Raw genomic sequence first — 24720 nt, 5'->3', positions numbered from 1 at the left:
ATCATATTAAAAAAATATACAGAATGACCTTTTTTGAGTGACTCAAACAATTCCATTTACCGACCCCTTCAACTTCAATAAATGAATTAATCAAATATAAAATTGTTTTCTCTGACGACAGGTTTTGGCAATAGACCAAGTCGAATTTTAATCACCTAGCTAGTTAACGGCACAGTGTCGACGGTTCAATCATGATTTATCGTCTTTTCCGATAGCAATTCACATTAATTAACCGGCTATTACTTTTATTATCGAAACATCAGTGTTGGTGCTCAATATTGTCTATTTATCGACTGAACATCCGGACTACACCGGTCGGAAACCGGATCGCCTGCATATGCAAAACGTGTGGCAGAGAAACGGGTGACTGTCAAATATTTATCAGTGCTACAATAACACACGTATTAAAAATTTTAATTATACAGAATTAATATAAACTTAGTAATATTTTAAACTCTATTACAAATTTTTTAATTAAATGTAATTTTAGTGTAATATTTTGCTCACACCTAAAATTTAGACGCCGCACGCTGACCAGTCATAAATAATATTTTTATCAATAAATTTACTTACATACTTTGAAGAATTATATTTTTACAATTTAAATGAAATTATATATTTACACATTATACATAGAGTTTTTAGTTAAATTATATAATTCATTTAAATTAATTACCATTAGTAATATTAGTATTTATTGAAAAGTATTCATTTTTAATACCTACCCTGGTGCTAATTTATTACTAAAAACTAATAATTAATTTGATTAAACATTAAATAATATTATTTAAATAATAGTAAATTTATAAATTAAAATCATTTTAATAAAATTTTATTGATAAAATTAAACTTTTATAATCGCCCATATCTTTGTCTATATACGCAATATAAAATAGCTTATATGAGCATGTATTCTGAACGTACTGCTGGCGTAATCCAGGATCCTTTTTGGGATCTCTTTTATCCTTTACTCCAGGTAACAATAATTTGTTTTTATATTATGTTTATACATATAAATATTGTAAAATAAATATAATTATAAATGATATAAAATAATTATAAAGTTTTAATTTATTTAAAAAAAAAAAAATATGTGTATACATATAATATATACAAAGTCAATAATATTATATTTAAATGAAATATCAACACAAATACAAAGAATTACATTTTCACTATAATATAGTGGGGATACTGGGGGAGCACTAGACGTCATCGATGATCAAATAACTTGCAGATATCAAATATTTCTATGGTAAATTTGCGGTCGTTCCAGTACAATACTTGCACCGAAACCAATTAGCGAAGTTGTTCCCAGAGAGTGAGTGAGAGAAAGAGACCCCCACGAAACTTTTATATTTCATCAGCCGCAGATGGCGCTATGGCTTTTAAACTCCGCGGGTCACGTAAGACCCCACCCTCCCCTATTTCCCTCCATTTCGTCCCCGCTTAAATCAACTTCGTACTTTGACGTCCGTTAAAAGAGAAGGTCTTAATTCGTTTGGTCTTCGGTTGGTTCGGTTCGTTTTCCTTTTTTTATTTCTTTTTGTATTTTATTTTATCTTGTAAATTATCCGTTATCCTCCAGATGAAATATTATTAGGCACGTGCTTAACCCCTTCAATGTAATTCATCGAGACGGGGATTTCACTAACGAAAGTATAATTAAATTGCAACGAGGTCTTAATTTTAATCAAGCAACTTTTGAGATTCTGTTGAAGATTTTTCAAATGTAATTAACCGCGTTTTCCACGCCCTTAATGTGCTGGAGCTTTTCCTTTTTCGGCTCCCCATTTTCCACCACTTTTATACTATATGTACATATTTTGCAATATCGTTGGGCCGGGTTTGGTGCAAACGATCGAAAAGCGCCAGACAGATTGAACCACAGATTAACTGGATGGCTGCTTTAAACGCAATTCTCGACTTCACGAATGAAAAATTGCACATCAGATGACGAGTAACCTTTTGATGTGCACAGATGCAATTATTAAAATTGAGTTGGATCTTTCTGGCGAGTTAACGATATCGTAGTTTCGTAAATTATATTCTGAATCTGCCCAATGCTTCAATGCTCTGGCCGTCTAAATGGTCTTCAGCATGATTTGTCTTATACATCGAATAAAATTGTTGGTAAAAGGATTTCGCAATATCGTATTATCTTAGATTATATTCTGTATCTGCCAAATCATTCAATACTCTGGCCGTCTTTATGTGGTCTTTGCCATAATTTGTCTTATACATCGAATAAACCTGTTGGTAAAATGATTTCGCGATATCGTAATTTCCTAGATTAAATTCTGTATGTGCCAAATGATGCAATGCTTCGGCCGTCTCTATATGGTCTTCGCCATAATTTGTCTTATGAATCGAATAAACTTGTTGGTAAAAGGATTTCGCGATATCGTAATTTTCCAAGCAAAATTCTATTTTTGCCAAATCCTTCAATGCTCCGGCCATCTCTATGTGGTATTCGCCATAATTTGTCTGGTATATCGAATAAACTTGTTGGTAAAAGGATTTTGCGATATCGTTATTTCGTAGATTATATTCTGAATCTGCCCAACACTTCAAAGCTCTGGCCGTCTCTATGTCGCCTTTGCCATGATTTGCCTTGTATAACGAATACACTCGTTGGTAAAAGGATTTTGCGATATCGTAGTTTCGTAGATTATATTCTGAATCCGCCCAGCACTTCAATGCTTCGGCAGTCTCTGTGTGGCCTTCGCCATGAATTCTCTTATATATCGAATAAACTTGTTTGTAAAAGGATTTCGCGATATCGTAGTTTCGTAGATTATATTCTGAATGTGCCCAACAATTCAATGCTCCGGCCGTCTCTATATGGCCTTTGCCATGATTTTTCTGGTATATCGAATACACTCGTTGGAAAAAGGATTTTGCGTTATCATAGTTTCGTAGATTATATTCTGAATCTGCCAAACACTTCAATGCTCCAGCCGTCTCTATGTGGCCTTCGCCATGATTTGCCTTATACAACGAATACACTTGTTGGTAAAAGGATTTTGCGATGTCGTAGTTTCGTAGATCAAATTCTGAATTTGCCCAACACTTCAATGCTCCAGCCGTCTCTATGTTGCCTTCGCCATAATTTGTCTTATACATCGAATAAACTTGTTGGTAAAAGGATTTTGCGATATCGTAGTTTCGTAGACTATATTCCGAATCTGCCCAACGTTTCAATGCTCTGGCCGTCTCTATGTGGTCTTTGCCATGATTCGTCTTATACATCGAATAAACTTGTTGGTAAAGGGATTTCGCGATATCACAGTTTCGTAGATTATATTCTGAATCTGCCCAGCACTTCAATGCTTCGGCAGTCTCTATGTGGCCTTCGCCATGAATTCTCTTATATATCGAATAAACTTGTTTGTAAAAGGATTTCGCGATATCGTAGTTTCGTAGATTATATTCTGAATGTGCCCAACACTTCAATGCTCCGGCCGTCTTTATATGGCCTTTGCCATGATTTGTCTTATACAGCGAATAAACTTCTTGGTAAAAGGATTTCGCGATATCGTAATTTCCTATATTATATTCTGTATTTGCCAAACCTTTCAATGCTCTGGCCGTCTCTATGTGGTCATCGCCATAATTTGTCTTATACATAGAATAAACTTGTTGGTAAAGAGATTTCGCCATATCGTAATTTTCCAAGTTATATTCTGAATCTGCCAAACCCTGCAATGCTTCGGCCATCTCTTCGCCATGATTTGTCTTATACATCGAATGAACTTGTTGGTAAAAGGTTTTCGCGATATCATAATTTTGCAATTTATATTCTGTATTTGCCAAACACATCAATGCTCCGGCCGTCTCTATGTTATCTACGCCAAGATTTGCCTTGTACAACGAATACACTTGTTGGTAAAAGGATTTTGCGATATCGTAGTTTCGTAGATTATATTCTGAATCTGCCCAACACTTCAATGATCTGGCCGTCTCTATGTAGTCTTGGCCATGATTTGTCTTATACATCGAATAAACTTGTTGGTAAAAGGATTTCGCGATGTCGTAATTTTGCAATTTATATTCCGTATCTGCCAAATCCTTCAATGCTCCGGCCATCTTTGTGTGGTCTTCACCATGATTTTTTTTATACAACGAATAAACTTGTCGATAGAATGATTTTGCAATATCATAGTTACCCAGATGAAATTCGACATTTGCCAAACCCTTTAATGGTACGATCGTTTCTGGATGATCTTCTCCCAAATATGCTATATACACCGCGTACACGCATTCATAGTGGGATTTTGCAATAGAATGGTTGCCAATGTTAAATTCTACGTCAGCCAAACCCATCAATGGCCTGGCCGTTTCCTCGTCGTCTTCGCCGCTATTTTTCTTATAAATTTCATAGACTCTTTGATAATACGATTTTGCGACCACGTAGTTGCCCAAATGAAATTCTGCATTTGCCAAACCCAGCAATGCTCCAGCCGTTTCTGTGTGGTCTTCGCCATATATATCTTTTCTTATTTCATACAACCGCTTATAAGCACTCCTTCCTTTTTCATATGCATTTACTTCCAAACTGCAATCACCCAACATTAATAACAAATCTTCATTCATTGGTATTTTCTTATCAATTGAACAAAATGCATTATCTTCACCGACATACGATATGTACGCTTCCAAATGAGAAGTTAATATCCTTTTTGTATTATAGTCAGTCGCAAAATTTACATGAATATCTTTCAAAAACTGATATGTAGTTGTATGCAATACTTCTTCCAAATTTCGCCGCTTCGTCAACAAGCTCGTCACCAATTGTTCCAAATTATGAATACTCATTACACCCGAGTCAATTCTTATTATTGCATAATCTTCTAAGAGTTGTAGTATTTCATAAAAATTTATTTCAAAACTATTTTGGAACCAATTCGTTTTAACTTTATTCGAAGCCATAGAAGACATCATACCAAGCATTACTATAATCTTTTCGGCGTCTCTCTCTGTTTTTGGAATACCATCGATTACATTTTTTAAATTTGCATACATTACTTTCTCGCATGGGCTGTTGCTATTCGGTAATTCGATATCTAAAATTTCATCCGACGTTCTTTTAATGCATTGTGCAACCGTTAATTGAGTTTCTTTTTGCTGCTCTTTCTCAATATACACAGCCATTTGATGAACTGCTAGTGGATGGAGCTCTAAACTATTAACAAATTGTTTTAATTGTAAAGTTTCCTTTATCTCTTTAATGCTAATTTGTTTTTGGAACAGTTGGATTGCTTTTTCTGTGGTAAAAGCTTTCAATTCAATTTTTTTATAATTTTTCCAACTTGAGTCGTCACGTGAAGTAATTATTAGGAATGGGAAATTTTTGTTAAGATTACTCACTCTAGACATATATGGAGAAATCGTCTCCTGGTTCGAGACGTCATCAAATATATAAAGCAACTTCTTCGGTTGAAACGTTTCGTATACTTCCATCACAATTTGGTCAATATTTTTTAATTTGTCTTCATTTGTCTTCATGTCTATTTCCAGGATTTTTGCCAATCTCCGAAAAGAGTCTTCTATGGAATCTTGTGTCATTGCGTCAATCCAAATAATTGTATTTTCGTGACGGCAAGAATATTTTTGAATATATCCTCGAACCAGTTCAGACTTTCCTATTCCTGGAGGTCCACAAATCACGATCGTCTGCTCTTTCATTGTTTTTCCTTTGCAAATTATACTGCGCAAATTCTCAATTTCATTGTCTCTACCCGTGAATGATTTTACTGGATTTTGTACATTAAATTTCACCGACTTTAATTCAAAAAATTGTTGGCTATTTGTTTCGGTAATGTATTTTATTTCTTTTTTGTTCCTTTTTCTTCTGTAATTTTCCCCTTCGGTCCACTTAGTTACTTCTGATTGAAAGTATTCAATAATTTCTTTGGCATACCTTTCAATATCTTCTTTATGGAAGTCGTCATCTCCATACTTTTCTCGTAAATGTTTTAATATGTCATATTTAATTGCTGCTTTCAATTCTGTGATATTTGGTTGGTTTACGGCCAACACTAACAATTCCAAAAATGTTGTTATTTCTTCGTCTTTAATTACTTCATTTATTGTAAAGTGTCCTTCTGGCAATTCCCATGTGGGATATTCGTTCGTTATCTGCAATTTTTCATTTAAATATTCTATACTTATCAAATCATCCTCCTTTAACGGATTGAACATTCCATTATTATTATGTTTAATCTCATGTTCAATATCCTTTATCATGTTGGTGCTTTCATTATTTTTACGTAGGATTTTATGTCTCCATTTAATGTTCCGATGATTGTTAAGTTCAATTTCCTTATTTATTCTGATGTTTTGATCGATTTCATATTCATATTCTTGTATCATTTTTCTGTATTGATCAATTTCGTGGGAAATATTAATTTTAAACATTTGATCAACTTTGCGACTAATTTCCTCCGTCGCTTTATTGTTCAGATCATTTTTACAATCACTCTCGTGTTTCATTTTAATATTTTGATCAAGTTCAAGTATCATTTTATTGTTTTCTTCATTTTTACGCTTAATTTCGTCTATAATTATGGTGGTGTGATGGATTTGATTCGTAATTTGGTGTATCATTTTATTGTTTTGATTCAATTTAAATTCAATTTTCTCAATTATTTTCAGATTTTGAACAATTTGATCATTAATTTTCTGCCTCATTTTTATGCTTGGGTAATTTTTACGTTTAATTTCTTGTATTTTTTTATTCACTTTTTTGTCATTTTTACGTTTTATTTCTTCTATCATTTTTTTGTGAAAAAACTCTGCTTCTTTTGACCGATTTACATTGCTATTTTCCACAAAGCTTTTTCGGAATTGCTTTATCTCAGTATTTATTACCTGATCTTTTAAAAACTTCCAATAAGGTTTTATGATGTATTCCACCTGTTCCAAAACCTTCTTATCCAACAACCAATTAATCAACGCCTGTGCCAGCCTAGTTACGTTATACTCATTGGCATTCACTTTCAATATTCGTACTAATTTATTGTTGAATTTATAACGACAAGGTTTTTCTTTTTTTAAATTTTGCTTTTCTATTTTGCTACCCATTTCTACTCTATCATTTATCATTTTTACGTCTAAAATAGAATCCGGATGGCCTATATTAGAGTTTAATAACTCATGAAGTTTTTTGGTATCAAAATTAATATCATTTTTTTCTAATTCCTTCCACTCCTTAGACATAATTAAATCGGAACTTATTCCGCTGTTTTTATCCAATGAATAATTAGTATATACAATTAAGTCTTCCTGAATAAATTCTTTAAAAATGTCTTCCTCCGCCATATCTTTAAAGCTAAAGAAATATTTTACAATACTAAATGGACTATCCTGACACGTCAGCAGACCATTTGAAAGGATTTTTTTCTGCTTTGAAGTATGCTTAATTTGAAGACATCTAGTCATCATTTCATTATTTTCCTCGCGTAAAAAGAAAAGGTCGTCAAATTTTCTGGCTTCTTCAACTTCAACGCCCACTTTGAAACTGTATTTTTTGAAAAGGGCTTTAGATATGAATAGCATAGCTATGCAAACCTCATATTCACGACCGAGTTCAAATTGGGATTGTTTCTGGTTTTCTGTAAATTTTCATAAAGGCGTGACAATTTATTCGTTTTTACTAACATACACTTATGTATAAACTTGTACTTACGACTTTTTTCATTTTTTTCGACTACATTATTGATTCTCTCACTGTAAATAAATAAAAACCGAATAATTTCAAAGGTAGCTTGTGCAACTTTACATACATATGTACTTGTGCATACAAAGTGACAATAGGTGAAGTTTCTTGATCATACGAAAATTCAACCACTTCGATATTTTGAATGATTTGATCTCAAAATCGATCACTGACCATTTTTTTTTAATGTGTGTTAGAATGTGTCTATACTTTGAAAATAATTCAAGTATCACTAATCATATCACACTGAGACTTAATATCAGTTACTTTAATATTATCGTTACATTCTAAATGGTTTCAAATTTTTGTGATAGCCGGATGTGGTACCATTTAGGGGTTGCAATACCAAAAGTACCGGCGCTGATAGTATCGGTATTTTACCGAATATAAGCCTTTGGTATTACCGGTATTAAAAAATAAATACCGCGAGAGTCGATTTTTTTCAAATTGTCGAAAACGATACATCCATGGCTAAACACTATTAAAACGACCGATGCGATATATTTTGCATACACGATCCTAAGTGAGTTATTATTTTATAAATTGTTTTCGATCTCTCTTTATTTTATCACGCCCACGTCTTTAAAATTGTTTTGATCTTTACTGTTTCTCGATATGACTTACTTTTTTACACATTTTTAAGTAGGAATGGTACCTCCCCTTATACGTGAACTCTTTTTTTTTTTTACTTTTTGAATTCGGTTATCTCCCAAACCACTAACCGAATCAGACTAATTTTTTTTTAAATGTAATAGAAATCATAAATTTTATACTCTTATATTATATAAGATTTTTTAAATATTTTTACCTCAACCGGAAGAAGTACTTTTACTCTAGAAAATCAAGGTTTTTTATTTTTTTCTCAAAAACCTCTTTGTATATTAAATTTATTTATTAATTAATTTCATATCTAGAAGCTTAGGCTTAATATCAAGTTATACATATAAAATTTGGAGAGCATCCGTCAACGCAAAGTGGCAGTTTACTCTTGTTCGATTTTTCTTGCACAATTTTTTTCGACCCCTTAAAAGGGCTGGATACCAGAAACCTTAATTTCGTTGGCGTTCCTTTCTAGGATATATACATATGTATATTGAGTGAATGCGACAGTTGCGCCTCGACCAGATAATACCTATTTTAAATCGACAAAATCGAGGTTTCGTAAAATCCATATTCGGTATGAGAAAGATATTTTCTATGTTTGTCTTCGTATTTTTTTAAAAATCAACCGTTAAATTAGCAGACTGGACTCTTTTCGTGAGTATAAAAACAAGGCGATTTTATAGATGTTTGGTGGCTCCTAGCTCCTATAAAAAATAACTAATCAAAAAAATAAAAAGATAGAAACATGCCCATGATGGATATCCATAGTATATTAAACAATAATTTCTCTAGTGCCATAATTGCCAAACAGTTCAAATAATGCTAGTACATATGTACATGTTATACGGAATGTTTCACAATTTATATTCAAACTTATCAAGTCAACAATATTATAAATCGTTTCAAATGCAAGTAGAGGAGCAAACATTTGTTGTATGACTATGTTTTACTACCTATGTACATATATATATATATATTGACCATACGACGACTACCTACATACATTGGCTATATTTATACCTACATACTGTTTCTTTTGATGATGCTGTAAATTCATTTTATAATTTAATATATAATATAAGGGATAAATATATTCCGCAGAAACTTGTCCAAATGAGAAAAGTGTGATGTTGATTTAGGGGAATTGCATAGTCGTGAAGTAATCTGCAAATTTTACAACGCTCTAAATATCTTAGCTATGGATCTCTCTGTTAACTATGGATCTGATTCCTCGAACTTTGAATCATCGGTGAATTCAATATACGTGGAGTCAGTGCCGTAGCGAGGCAAATGGGCGAGTGCCAGTGGCACTCGATGCAAGGGGCGCCGAAGGCTCCCCACGCCTATTTAATTATATTTTTTAATAATAAAATTCGGATACGAGATGGTGTTCAAAATCGAAACCAATGGAAGCAGTTCACGATCAGTATGAGGACATATGTACATACTTTCAGTTTTAAACATTATAAAATACGATCATAATTTTGCTAATTCACATTCACTTGCGAAACTTTCAAATTTACAATTATAAGTTTCTTGAATTTTTAAATCTATGGAATCTCATACTTTATAATTGGAATAAGGTTAATTAACATTGCACTTCAGCAGAAAGAACAGGATATTTAGAGAGAGTCGTTATTAATTCAGGGGCTCGATAACGATTTTAGGAATTTAGAAAGAGAAAATAGTTTATGTAAAAGTTACTGAACATTGCAATAAATTGAATTATAAAATATGTCTAAGAATTATATGATAAAAAATAGAAATATACATTTTGATTATAGAATAACAGACTTTGCAAACGCCAAATTCACGGAAAATTCGTCTTATAATAATTAATAGTTGTTAAAAAAGTTATTGGTTACCGTTTTAGACAGCTATATGGTTTTAGATAAAGAAAAAATTATTTATAAAAATGAAAATAAATGATAAACAAAAGACATAAAAGTAAAAATCACAAAATTTTAATTGTGTTTAAGTGCACTGATTCCTTTTGTAATATGTAATTTATTGTGAAATTGTCAATGTAGAACATTTATAATATAAATAATAACATTTTTTTTTATTTGATTTTCAAATGTTTAATTTAAATAATTCAATAAATGTGTATTTTTTAAATGAAATAAATTCTTTAAATGTAATGAAAAAATATTAAATGGGCGCCAAATTTTATATTTGTCAAGGGCGCCAATTTGCCCTTGGTTTTGACCATTAATAAAACATCTAATACTAAGTGTTCCAAGTTCCAAATAATAAAAAATAAATCCCTAAAAATAGTTTATAACACACCCATGTATACTAAAATGAAAAAACTGCATGCCATAAATAATATTCCGTTAGTCACAGATAACTAACAAATTAACCAGTAGATTATATGACAGAATCACTAATAACCATACTAACACACTTGTGAAGAGTCACATTTTCGTGATTACAACAAAATGTCCATACCCTTTGGGTATAAACACAGATTACCTAAACACAATCTACTTTAAATCGTCGACTTTAGAGAGTCTTTAGTTAATATTATGTATAAGACGTATTATGAGCATTAATAAGAATTATAAATGGATTTTTGTGCTCTTTTTCCTATTATACTGTACATTAACATTGAAATAATATAATACTATGATTACTAACAAAAATAAAATAGAAAATGATCAGTAGATCAGTACCTTTTTTAAAAATCTTAAAATACCGGCTATGAGAACAAATGTATGGAAACTAACAAAAGACGAAAGTTCTACTTTCGGCTGTCAAATTTTGTTTAAATATTTTTTTATTACTTAATATCACTATAAATATTATAAACATAAAATATCAATATGATAAATAAAATAATGAAATATTGTTTAAAAACAATAACTACTTTCGGTTTACGAATTCTAGCCAAAACCTTATCAACTCTAAGTTAATACAAATAAAAAAGTTTAGTCTGATGTTTCAGTGGTGTGAAAAAAATTGTAACATTTTTGACATTTCTAAGAGGAAAAAATCCCACTTCGGGTCAATCAAATTTAATCATTTTTTTTTTATTTTCATCACATTGATACGAGGATTATACTTGAATTTTCTCGTGAAGAACACATACATTTAAACACATATGTACATTGAACACATACAGTTAAAAAAAATAGTTGAAGAAAAATCAAATGAGAGTAAACTGCCACTTCCGGTTTACGGGTGCTCACTAAATTTTATATATTACTTGGTATTAAACTAATACCAAGTAATATATACTGGTCACCTTTTTATTTATCCCATATTAATTGTATTGAGAAAGTTCAACTTAAATTTATTAAATCCTTACGCTACCTTTTTCCTACCTATACCCATTCTACTGTTTCCGACATTTTAAAAATCCTTTCTTTTAACAATCTTTCTGTCAGGCGACGACATTCTGATGCTATATTCTTCTTTAAGCTCATAAATGGTTTTCTTGATTGTTCTGATTTACTGAATAAGGTTAATTTCAGAATCCCAGTTCGATACTCTAGACGCGTTGCACTCTTTTCACTTGATCCTTTCAATACTAATTCCCAAAAATATTTTTATCTGCAGCGCGTTTATCGTATGTTTAACGGAGAGCTGAATGAGGTTGATCTGTTTGGTATTTCCCTACATCAATTCAGGTCTAACATCAAGAGAATCTTGACCGATTGATTCATTTTTTCTCCTATTCTATTTTTCCAATATTTCCATTATTTTTATACTTTAGTTTAGTTATGTAATGTGCTATTTAATCATATTATAGCTTTCATTCTTTTCCTTTTCATTTGTTTATTTTGTATTTACCTTTTTCATTTGTTTTTTATATTTGTAAATTTCAATTTCTTCTTATATTCTATCTTATAACCTTTTCCAAATATTTTAATACTATAGTTTAATTATGCAATGTACTACATATTTTGTCATGCCTTTATTCTTTACTTTTAAATTTGTTTTCCTTATATTTATCTTTTTCATTTTTGTAAAAATCTATTATTGGACTCGGATGTTACATATATTATTTATTTACTTTTTGTTTTTTTTATACCTATCTCTGTACATCCTGTCTGTTGATTTTTCAATTAATAAAATAAAAAAAAAATAAAAAAAAAATAATACTTTATGATATGAAATATCAGTTCAATACACCAAAAGGTGTCTGAGCAAAACATAAAAAGCCTCGATTCTCTAGAGTAAAAGTATTATGTAAATACTTCCGGTTAGGGTAAAAATATGACTATAAAATTTAAAAATTTTATTATATAAGTAATTTTTATAAGTAAAATTTAAAGTAAAAAAATATCAGTCTGATCCGTTGAGCGGCTTAAAAAATAATTGAATAAAAAATTACGTCGTATCATTTAAGTTTAAGCAATTTAGTAACCTTTACATTTTTTCTAGATTATGAAAACGTGACCAACCCATGATTTATATTTGGGAAATACAAAAAGTATCAAAAACAAAATTAAATAATGGCTATGAGAGCGTTCTCGAACACGTGTGAGTGCTTTTGTAAGAAAACTTCGAGAAAAAAGAAGGTTCGGTAATTACTCCGAAAAAAGTGATCTCGCGCAAGTCACTGAAATCTCAATCACGGAACCCAAAAACTCCATCAATCGAAAGTAATTCACGCGAAATATTTTACTATCGAGAACTAAAGTGCCAGATGTTCAGCGATCGAGATTTTTTTGCAAGAAATCGCTTTTTGCGTAATAATCCGTTTACCATAAAAGAAATTCATATGTATGTATATAAGAAAAATAGAGTCTCTAATTAGATTGAGGTACCACTTTTGGCCGATTTAATAATTTGAAAAAAATTACAACGGAACCATTTTTATTTCATTAACCAATAGAAAGTCTCAGTGTGTTTGAAATATGTACATATGTATCTCCAAATTATGTACATATGTACATACATATATATACACAAATATTTAGGTATATTTTTTTAAATGATCTATTCCGAGTTTAAATAGATCAAAATCTCGAGTTTTATTTTTTATAATCACAGCACTTTATCTATTGATAGTATTTCGTATATTTATTTATTTAAAATACTTGGGAGATGCGTCATGGCCCATAAACCCACGGAGTTTGTTTATTTTAATATCACAAAAATAAAAAATCAAATAAGATAAGAACAAACATCATAATCATATAAAAAAGCTAAATATGGAGGAAACAACAAATTAAAATAAAAAAAATAAACAAAAATACAATAAGAATGAACTGAAAAAGAATAACTAACAAAACATATCGAATAAATTTTTTAAAAGACGCTTATGTTACTACAGAAGCCACCAATTCATATGGTAAACTAATCCAAAATTTAACCACTCTATTTGAAAACAAGGATTATCTGATTATTTTAAAGTAAATATATTTTTGGAGTCTGAGATGTTTTATGTCTCACCTTTCAGATGTTTTTATTAAACGTATGAAGAGTCAATTATAATGGTTATTTATAAACGTAAATTTTATAATCAGATTTTACAAGCTGAGCACGAATATGATAATTTCTGGCTCAATAATTTACATGATTTTTTCTTACTGATTATTACTATATAGAATATTATTATTTTGATTATATATTCTGTACAGAAGTAAACAACCACGTCTGATTCATGACTTATATATGTATGATATTAAAACCTTGATATCAATACATCGACAATAAATTATCAGCTTCTTATGTGCTACATTTTTTGAGATATAGCGTTTTTAAAAAAAATTAAACGCGTGTCTGATAACAGCTACACTTTGAGTCGATTAGATCGGTACATATGTATGTATGTACATACATACATACATATTTAAGTACATCTATGTATATGTCAAATCTCAAATCTTATCTAATATAATAATCTTTTACGAAATCTCAGTCTATGTTTTCGAATAAAAGTTACATTCTAATACACAAAATACTTGTACAATTTGTGTATGTCGTAAAATATAAAATTTTCAGAAAAATAACCATACAATATAGAAATATAATCAAAAACTCACCTTGATGATGCGCTTGGAATCAATTCGTCGGTCATCATATCACTTGATCTAATAAAGAAAAAATATGAAAATTTGAATATACTGAAAAACATTAAGAAAACCTTAATTTAGGCTACGAATTAGTGCCAGTCGAACTTATGTATGTACATACATATGTATGTATGTACCTTCATTAGATTTGTGCGCTATTTCTTGATAGTTCTAAATTGAAAACTAATTTATATGCCACATAAATTAACATTAATCAATTATTTAATATTTTGTATGCCTGTCTCCTAAAGCATTCTTCTCAATTTGATCTATGATATAGTTATCATGTATTTTGTTATAATTTAATTTGATCGAAGTATACATTCCATTTGTATTATAATAATACAATTTGAAAATGCCCATTCAGAAAAATGTTAAATATTCAAACATAAATCAAATTTAAAAACCTACATACCTCGAAGCCTCTGGATTCAATTCTTCGGTTGAGTGATTGTTCTCAATATCTGGTAACATTGTCACTTTGCCACTGAATTTTACACAGACACTGATTACTTGGGTTGTTTTTGTGCTTTTAAATGCTGTATTGATAAACATATTTCTAATAAGCAAATTGTGATAAAAATATGATAAAAAAACTTGATAAAAATTCAAATATAGTCAAAATTTCAACAACACATTAACATGTGTATAGTTTTAGAAACAATGTTCAGAATTTACAATCAAAGACTCATTTGTTCAATATTAAATAAATATCAACCATAAAATATATTCATATATATGTACATGTGTACATATGTATGTAGGAACTCCTGGAAATTATAAAATACGTGAAGTTTAAGATTGTATGTTTACTATATTCTACGTACACATTCACATATAATATATAAGTTTTACTCTCATATTTTAATAACAATTTATCGACATAATATTTTAATTTATCTCAATAACTAAATAAATATTCGGCGAATCATTTAATAACATAAAGTTTATAAAGATATTTTATTAAAAAATGTAACTCAAACTACGACTATGTTATTAATTAACTACACTAACTATGAAGCGTCTGAAATATTATATTATTTTAGATGAATTTGTATTGAATGCCAACATTTTTTTCATTTCGATATTTGCAATGATTCTTAATCGTGTCCCAAACATCTATTAAAATTATCCCCCAATCTTCTCGTCACCAATAAAAAGACATTAATTTTTTTATTACATATATTCGTAGTAACAAGAGGTTAACTGTTTTGATATGATTTATTGGAATTTCAAAAAGCTGTCATTTTTTAGTTTCAAAATCCAAATACTGTATCTTCAAGTAAATTAATTTTAAATTGATCAGTAATTTATTCAGCTTTTGATCAACAAAAATAACCAAATTGTCAGTAAATATTTCGAAATTATCAGCGAGTATTCTAAATGATCAGTACGCTGTGATCAGTTGTCATATACTCGGTTATTAAACTAAATGATCAATTACACTGTTCGACAAATGACGACTTTTTTTTAATACCCGACTATAGATTTTAATATTCATTTTGAACAGAAAATTGACAGATTTTGAGACATCGACCGAACAACACCAAGATATAGAAAAATCGCGCGATTTAAAAAACACATTGTATATCTCCGAATCTCGAGCCAATCAACATTTTTTATTACCAGATTTGTGTTTACTGGGCATAAATCTATAAGAAAAGTCATATCTCGTCTCTGAACCATTTTTCGTGCCGAACAGTGTTATTAAACCAAAATGATCAAATAATAAAATGAAACGGTCGATGATTATTATAAGATTATTTCATTTATATTTCATTTTGACAGCCAGAAAATTGTAAGTGTTGTAAATTGTAAGTGTAAGTGTAAATTGTAAGTGTAAAATTTTAAACATTTTTTCATTTTTTTACTGACCACTTTTGGAATTATAAACTAATCAAATAATTTGCTGCCAATTTTTAATTTATGAATATGTCGATTGCGTCAATTTAACTATTATATACGTAAGTTCTTCGACTCTTTTTTTTTATATTTTATCTCAATGAACGATATGATATCACAATAAGCGATCGAGAATGTAGGAAAAAGTCACGCGCCATTACATAGAAGCATTCCGTCACGAAAGAAATTTTCGCCACCGTAGAACGTTCGGTCCGCATTTTATATTTATAATAACGAGCTCGCTGTAGGGGAAATGTTTGTACGACGTAATTTTTACATTTTTGCATGCCTATTCGAAAATTATGTTTTGTGTACGTTCGATTTTATTGAATTTTTTTTATGACAAAATTTAAACTTGTATACATACATTCAGACTATAGATATGTTTCGAAAAGGCTCAGAGATCGAGTGGCTCCCATTCAAATCCACCCGGGAAACGCCGTGTAAATGTGTTCGTTCGCTATGCAATCGACAGCTTTCATTTTAGTACCACCAAATTTGATTTACATACTATCTTAGGGTACCCTAACTTGGACCAAAGATGGATTTTAGAAAAGCTCACAGTCCAGTAGCAATTGGTTCTCATACAAAACTACCAGGGAAACGCCGTACTACGCCGTGTTCATTTGCTATTCAATTTGACAGCTTTCATTTTAGTCCCGCCAAATTTTGATTTACATACATAAATAATCGTAGGGTAGCCTAACTTAGACCGTAGATGTGTTTCAGAAGGGATCGGAATCCTAAATGGTATAACTTTCATACAAAATTTCCCGGGAAACGCCGTGTAAGTTTGTTCGTTCACTATACAATATACAACTGTTTTGATGATGTGTTTTGGAATGGTTTAGTTAGGGTTCTGGATGGATTGGCTGTCGTTCAAAACTTTCCGGAAAACACCCTGCAAGTGTGTTAGTTTGGTATTTAATTAAAAAATTTTCATTTTAGAACCACCAAATTTTATTTACATACATAAACAATATTACGGTACCCTAACTTAGACTGTTTTTGAAGTAATCAGAGTCCTAAATGGAAAGAATTTTAGTGAAAACGCCGATAAATCGCCGGGAAAACGCCGTGCAAGTTTGTTCGTTCATTATACATTCCAACAGTTTTTATATTACCCCTTTTTATATTTAAGCACCACTTAATTTCGTTTACATACTCTTTACGATACCCTAATTTATATGTGTTTTGGAAGAACTTAAAGAGTCCTGGATGAAATACCTCCAATTCAAAACTTCCCGGGAAACACCGTGCAAATTTATTTATTTATTATTTTTATAATAATAATAACAATAATATGACCAATGTGATCTGACAGGTTGCCCCAAAGTGTCACACCAGTCATACAAAAAAAAAAAAAGAACAATAAAAATTACCAATCATTCATCTCATTCAAATAGACTCGTGTTGAATCTCATGAAACTGACCAGTTCATCAACATGACAATTAAACAGGTCCAAATGTTCATCTATCACATTAAGGAACCGGATAGCCTTTACAAGAGACGAGTTATTGAAAGCAGACTATAATAGGTTGAAAAGTAAATGATGACGTAAAGCTCTACCGCATTCAGGCGCCCAAAATTGAAGTTCCATTAAAATCGAAGAGTTGTCAATACTTCCCTTTAAAATATTTAGAAATGGCAATAATTCTTCTCGAAGACAGTGATTCAAAACCTAGCATACATTGTAAAGGCAGTGGGAAATAAATTGGATATTAATTGCTATTCAATTCAACAGTTTTCATTTAAATACCGCTAAATTATATTTTGGAAAGGTCCAAAATCTTAGATGCAAGAACTTTCATACAAAATCACCCAAGCAAGTGTAATGTTTCGTTATTATCTCAGTAATTACAATAGATAATCAGTTTAAGTAACAGGATATTATTTCCCAACTTTAATCTAAAATAGAATGATCTCCCCCCCTCCACTATATGTTGGACTCATCTCGGAAATTCTAGTGGCATACATATAAATCATGTACACCATCGAAGATGACACAGTGACAATTTACCTGTGGGTAGCCTGAGGGTAATGGCGTTGCTGTGAGGTGTCTAAGTGGGTGGGTGCAGGTGCGCTCTAAGATGCCCCATACATACCCAATCGTGCGAGTATACTTTGGGTATGTGTCCAGGTATGTACGGTAGGTGTTGGTAATGAATGAGCGCGTGGGCAGCCACTAATGGAGTATCGATCAGGGCAAAGGGCATGGCTGGCAAACTTCAACATCAACGCACTAACGACAGCACAGCTCGCTCCAAAAAAGATGTACCGACTTTTTTGCCCCATTTCCAACGAGCTGGCTCCCTTTTTGCCCGGCGGGGTTGCTCCCTTTTAATAATTACCCGAGCAGCTAAGACGGATTCCCTTTTCGAAACAAACGCCTAGCAATTTTCCAGGATTTTTTACCCTCATGTATACATATAAGTGGCTGGGTAGCCCGTCGTGCGACAGTTGACGCTTAAATATATTTATTTTGGATAAAGGGGGAGGCCATTATTTGGAGGATGTTATTTGGTGGAATTAGTCCACTTTAATACAAAAATTATGCAATACAGATATAACTCATATGTATGTGGGTATACCTAATATTAGCGGTTTTAAAAATATTAAAACAAATTTGCATTCGTTTAATTCCACGTCTTACGTTCGTTTTCTTTCGTTTCTCCGAAAGCATTTTAATTCCGATGTTAATTTTCCGACTTTTTGCTTTGCCTCAAAATTTGGAAATTCGTTAAAAATGGAAATGGAAAATCGACAGTCATATCCGGTGTAATCTATACGGCCGAAAAAGAAAATAAGAAAAGATGAAAATTATCGCCGAATCGAATTTCAACGAAATCGAATCTATCTCACGATCCAATTTAAAATGTATAATTTGAATTTCAACCGCCTTTATATGTACATATATACTTATTGACATTCAGCCGGAGTGAAAAATTTTAATTTTGAACTTTCTTCAATAGACTTGCGTTCTATCAAGGGAAGGTTAAATAAAAAATCATTGATTTCATATTTCTCCGACCAAACAATTTTATCTCGACAAAAATTTTGAAAAAGTGGGCTATATTCATATGAACTATAAACGAAATGCAATGATTATATGTAGATATGTTATATTTGTATTATTTTATTTTATTTTTATTTTTATTTTTATTTTTATTTTTATTTTTATTTTTATTTTTATTTTTATTTTATTTTTATTTTTATTTTTATTTTTATTGTTACAATCAATATACACTCGTCATTACAGATCGCTCCAATGCGACGGGTGTACGATAACGAATTACAGAATACATAAACAATCAGAAATACAATAATACATATACAATCAGAATATATAGCATATAACAATTAATCAGAAATAATAATCATAGAAACATTTATGGATTATTTTTAGAATGTTGTATACAATTTTTATATATATAATAAATGCGAAATTATAGACATGTCTATTGAGATATCTATAGATTTGAGATTACTGTGCATAATTATTACAAATTATAGACATACACATTTTTGTGACTACAGGAAATTATCTAATACCAATTTTTCAGGAACCGTTTCACCAATGATCAGATAAAATTGGCAAACTCTGATATAGAAACGATCGATTTGGAGTCACAAAACCCCCAAACCTAACCAGCAGTTTGACGATTCGAACATTCGGTCTCAGTGGTGCTAATTATATACGCTACCATTAAGCCAAACTGCTGGCTAATCTATATATTAATTATATGGAAGATGGAGATTGCATTATTCTCCCTATCGTCTAGTATTAAAAAGTTATTACTATTATTATTATTACATATACCATATCATTTCTCACCATCCACTGCTGGATGAAGGCCTCTCCAACACGCTTCCAAACTCATCTATATTTTGCTTCCAAACTCATCTCTCATCCATCTCACACATTTTCCTAATTTCCCCCTTTTGCATTCTATCGGGTACCATTCTAGCACTTCTGCTGTTCACCTTTCATCCATTTTTCTAGCCACGTGGTCCGCCCATTGCCATTTCAATCTCTTTAATAATATCCACTGTGTCCACAACACCAAGATATAGAAAAATCGCGCGATTTAAAAAAGACATATCTATGAATCTCGAGCCAATCAACATTTTTGATTACCAGATTCGTATTCACTGGGCATCGATCTATAAGAAAAGTCATATCTCGTCTCTGAACCAAAAAAAAGTCGAACAGTGTTATTTACTACTTCTACTACTTAAGTCACCATCTAATGAAATGCTTTCAGGCATTCAAAAACTATTGAACATTAGTTTGGTAAGAATCTACGTTAAATTTTAATCCTACTTTCCTACTTTCCCTGTCCAGCTGTGTTAGTCTGTTAAGTAGGTCAGCTGTATCGTGAGATATTACAACTATATAGTCTACGAACGGAAGGTGACTCAAAAACCAACCGTAGATGCTTATCCTGCTGTATCCCATTCTAGTTTCCTGAAAACACCCTCAAGCACCACATTCAATAGTTTAGGAAAGATTATATATATACAAACTTTATGAAATATAGAAAAGCCAAAACGACCTATTTTGCCTTAAAATTTCTTGTACGACCTTAATATGTATGTAACTCTATTCACTGTATTTATTTTGAATTCTAGGTATGTTCGAATACATGAGTGAGTGGTCCGGCCCCTCTTACCTGGAGGAGGCCGGACTGAACCGGTTCAACTGTTCTCCGACAACCGTTTCAACCGATTGCCCATACAATGACACCTGGCTGCTGAGAAACGACTCAGACATCATTTTCAACAACACCGGAACCGGAAATGGCACCTCGACCAACGAGAACCTCAGCGAAGTGATTGCAATGGCGGTCACTTCCGTCATACTGGCACTCATCATACTGATCACCATCATCGGTAAGTACATATTGCATGAATTTCCACAAGGAGTTTCCCCTATAATACGGTAGATAATAAAAAGTCGAGCTATACTCGTACTTCAAGTAATACGACATTCGAGCAATTCAAGCATTTCGTATTCTAAATATAGAAGTGAAAGACGCAGTGACTAACCGGCTTCGAATGAAGCACGAAATAAATCCGCCAAATATGTATACACGGTGTATACTCTCAGCACTGAAAGATCATTGGTCGATGGGTCGCGAGACCTTATTGGCTATTGTATTGTACTGAGCTCTCTGATTGGCCGAGGCCTTTTTGGCGCGAACGCGCCATCAGATGATTAGTGCTGGTGAACCGGTGGTCAACGAGCAACAATAATCTAATCTCTACAAAAAAATATTTCAATCATTCGTACTATTTTTAACATGCATATATCTATATGTATGTAATTCGCTTTGTTTAAAATTTATGGACGTATTTTGTTTTTTATTCGTGAAAACAAATCACACTCGTCCGTTTACGAGACATACAGAATTCGTCGACCGTCTGTCACAAACGATTTCCCGCGTGTGTGAATTTTCCGACCGGAAAACTCAATTTCATACAGTCGCATAATGCAATCGCGCACGGCTACGAATGATCTGAATAAAACGAAAACGTAATCGAAGCGAAACACAAAGGGGTGCCTAAAATCTCACCATTTTTTTTATTTCATATACATTGTATGCATGTACATATGTATATGTAGGTGTATATTATTATTTTATTTATCTAAAATTTTATTTTAATATATTTTATTTATTTTGTAGACTAAATTTTTGACCACAAACTACATATTTGGAACAAATGTATTAATTTTATGCATTTACCTATATAGTCCGTTCCACAAAGTGAAAAAAAACTGGATTTGAAAACATTAGATTCAATTATTATTTTATTTTTTAATACTCAATCGATCATGTATACTCGTTTTACAGATCGAACCAAAGTGACGAGTGTACTTATACACATCAAGAAACACTAAATTATATATAAACACAAATATTTATTTTACATTATTATATTATAGGACAGCGGTTCCCAACCTGTTTTGACTCGCATACTAGTTGGTAATAAATTACGCTAAATTGTACACTATATAAAAATGATTGTATTTCATAAAATTTGTCATTGCAAGTGTAGTTATATAGTATTTGCATGGTATGGAATGTTAAGACGCAATGGATCTGTTTTGTTGAGAAATTTTGTAGAAAAAAAAGTTATTTTGGAGTCACAATTATAATATGCTCTAAGTTTAATATATTTATCTACTATTTCGTCATACTTCTATTATTGATAAATGGTTTTAATAAAGACACAAAATTACAAAGTACATATCATATATTTTCTTTTCTTAAGTAAATCTCCTTACAGAATAAATTTAATGAGATTCTCGTGCTTGTTTTGAGGAACGTTTTTACAAGATATTCCCTGTATATAAGTCTGGAGCTATATTCAATTTATTTCTATATTTCTCTTTTATACAACGGTATCAATTGCCGGATTTTCGATCACCTACTGTACATATTGACGTCGACTATGATTATTTAAGATAATGTTTATTAATTATATAAAAAATATTTCTATTTATGATTATAAATCATTCATTCTTGCATGTCCGCCATTACTGATTTTTTTTCGCGTACCACAGGTTGGGAACTGCTGATATAGGACATATATGGTCAAACATTGCAAACTAGCATTGAAAGCATTTACATAATATACAATGCGATCAATACAAGTATTTATATAATACGAATTTATACAAACATCATCCACAGAGAAATTTATGGAGAAATTTTTCAGCATTTTATTATACAAACCGGTGTACCTCGAGACGCTGAATAACTTGATATTTGCCAGAGAGATAGGAAAAGAGATGACAATTTACAGGAACCGTTTCAATGAAAATCCAAAAAATTGGCAAACTCTAATAAGAAACGATCGACCTGGAGTCATAAATCAAGGTCAGGCCAGCAGCCACCAGTGAGACTCAAGCTAGTCCACGCCACTGGTTATATTATTATATTATACATATCTAATATATAATTTCGAAAAAGACTTTTCAACTATGTACATACATATGTATGTACGGTTTGGTTGGAAGCAATGAAAACAAATCAAAGTTTCTAAAACGACGATATCGATATCGTTGAATATAATTTTTTTTCGATTCAAATAAATTTAATAAAAAAGCTGTTTATATTACAAATAAAATTGGGTAAAACCACTAGTATATTATATTGTAATGTTTAGTATTCTCTTCAGATATTTTTTTATACGTAAAATATTACATCGGTTGGCTCTCTTTTGCAAAAATACATATGTATGTCCAATCTTAAAATCTGATGTTTCTAAAAAAAAGTTTGAGAAACTAATGTTTCTCTTACCCAAATTCAATGTAGTTTTACTAGCCTCTTCTTAGCTCGCTTTCGATTTGTTCGTCTGTCGAAATTTGGGTTCTTATCCGATCGTTTTAAAACTTTGCCATTTTGTTCGGTTTGGTCATCACTATATGTGGAAATCAAATCCGCTATTACGATGGTGAAAAATAATCGTAATAGACACGTTTGAAAATACTCCATTATCGTTCTCGGCGACGTCTATTAGAAAGTTCCTGTATTTATATCAGATTTTAATTGTTTAAACGCCTATTACTATTTTTTTTTCACTATATATTTTATAAAATTTGCATTGTAGGCTCTCTTTATCTCTCTTATATATTTTTACTTCAATCTTAGGTCATATAATGATTGTTAAAATGAATGTTAAATAGGGTGGTGTTAAGTCGAATTGCGTGGTGTTTCGGCCATAAGTCGAATGACGTTTATTCAAAAGTAAAAAGTTTTATGTTATATGCTTAAATTTTTACTTCAAATTTGCCTCAGTTGTAAAATATGTATGTAGAATCGTGCATTCTCAATAATAACTATTTTGATTAATAATCAAAAGACTACTGTGCGCCATTGCTGTGACGCATCTCGAGAAAAATCTGTTTCGCTCTTCGGGAAAAGTCATTTTTATCGCAACGTAACTACGGTTAAGAGATGGGGTTTTCCACAAGTCCTCTCGTTATCCTTGAAAGCCCCCGCGAAACGATTCCTCCGAAGCAGCCATCAAATAATAAACCCCCATTAGGATTTTACGCTTTCCAATTAAATAGCACTAGTACGCGTGTTTAAACACGAGTGTGATACTCTCGTTAGAGAAACGTTTTGGTTCACCGTATAATGCAGGAATAGTCAACCGTTTCAATTCTCATCGAACTATTTAGAACTATAATGATATTTGTATAAATTTTACTCATACTAACAAAAGTGAATGTGAAAAGTGCGGCACAAATACGGGTGTAATTTATTTTTTCAATAAATCATGCATACTCGTCTAGCAGATTGCTCCAAAGTGGCGAGTGTGCTCAACAAATTAAGATTCGCTCATGACATTAGAAATTATATATACAATTATTACATAGATATATCGAAACAATACCTGACATTACAAACATCGTATACAATACGATCAATAACAACATTTTTCATGTAACAATGCGA

At 31.3% G+C, this 24720-nt stretch overlaps 2 protein-coding genes across 2 annotated transcripts in view; one reads left to right on the top strand and one right to left on the bottom strand.

Annotated features, from left to right (window-relative positions):
• LOC143920594 (5-hydroxytryptamine receptor-like) overlaps nucleotides 1-24720 on the top strand; it is a 176138-nt gene that overhangs the window by 34635 nt on the left and 116783 nt on the right. Inside the window, exon 2 of the mRNA XM_077443537.1 lies at nucleotides 20885-21145. Coding sequence (XP_077299663.1) covers nucleotides 20885-21145 — 261 coding nt within the window. The remainder of the gene's footprint in view (nucleotides 1-20884; nucleotides 21146-24720) is intronic.
• Nucleotides 1567-14871, bottom strand: LOC143920585 (uncharacterized). The gene is made up of 4 exons (XM_077443521.1): nucleotides 14765-14871; nucleotides 14320-14367; nucleotides 7691-7731; nucleotides 1567-7616 (listed from the first exon to the last, which is right to left on the bottom strand). Exons 1-4 carry the CDS (start codon nucleotides 14821-14823, stop codon nucleotides 2158-2160), a joined length of 5607 nt encoding a protein of 1868 aa, XP_077299647.1. The 5' UTR covers nucleotides 14824-14871; the 3' UTR covers nucleotides 1567-2157.

This window comes from Arctopsyche grandis, chromosome 12 (assembly GCF_051622035.1).
Source record: "Arctopsyche grandis isolate Sample6627 chromosome 12, ASM5162203v2, whole genome shotgun sequence".
Taxonomy (NCBI): Eukaryota; Metazoa; Arthropoda; class Insecta; order Trichoptera; family Hydropsychidae; genus Arctopsyche; species Arctopsyche grandis.
Note: the sequence above shows the minus strand (reverse complement) of the source record. Positions and strands in the feature narration are given on the sequence as shown.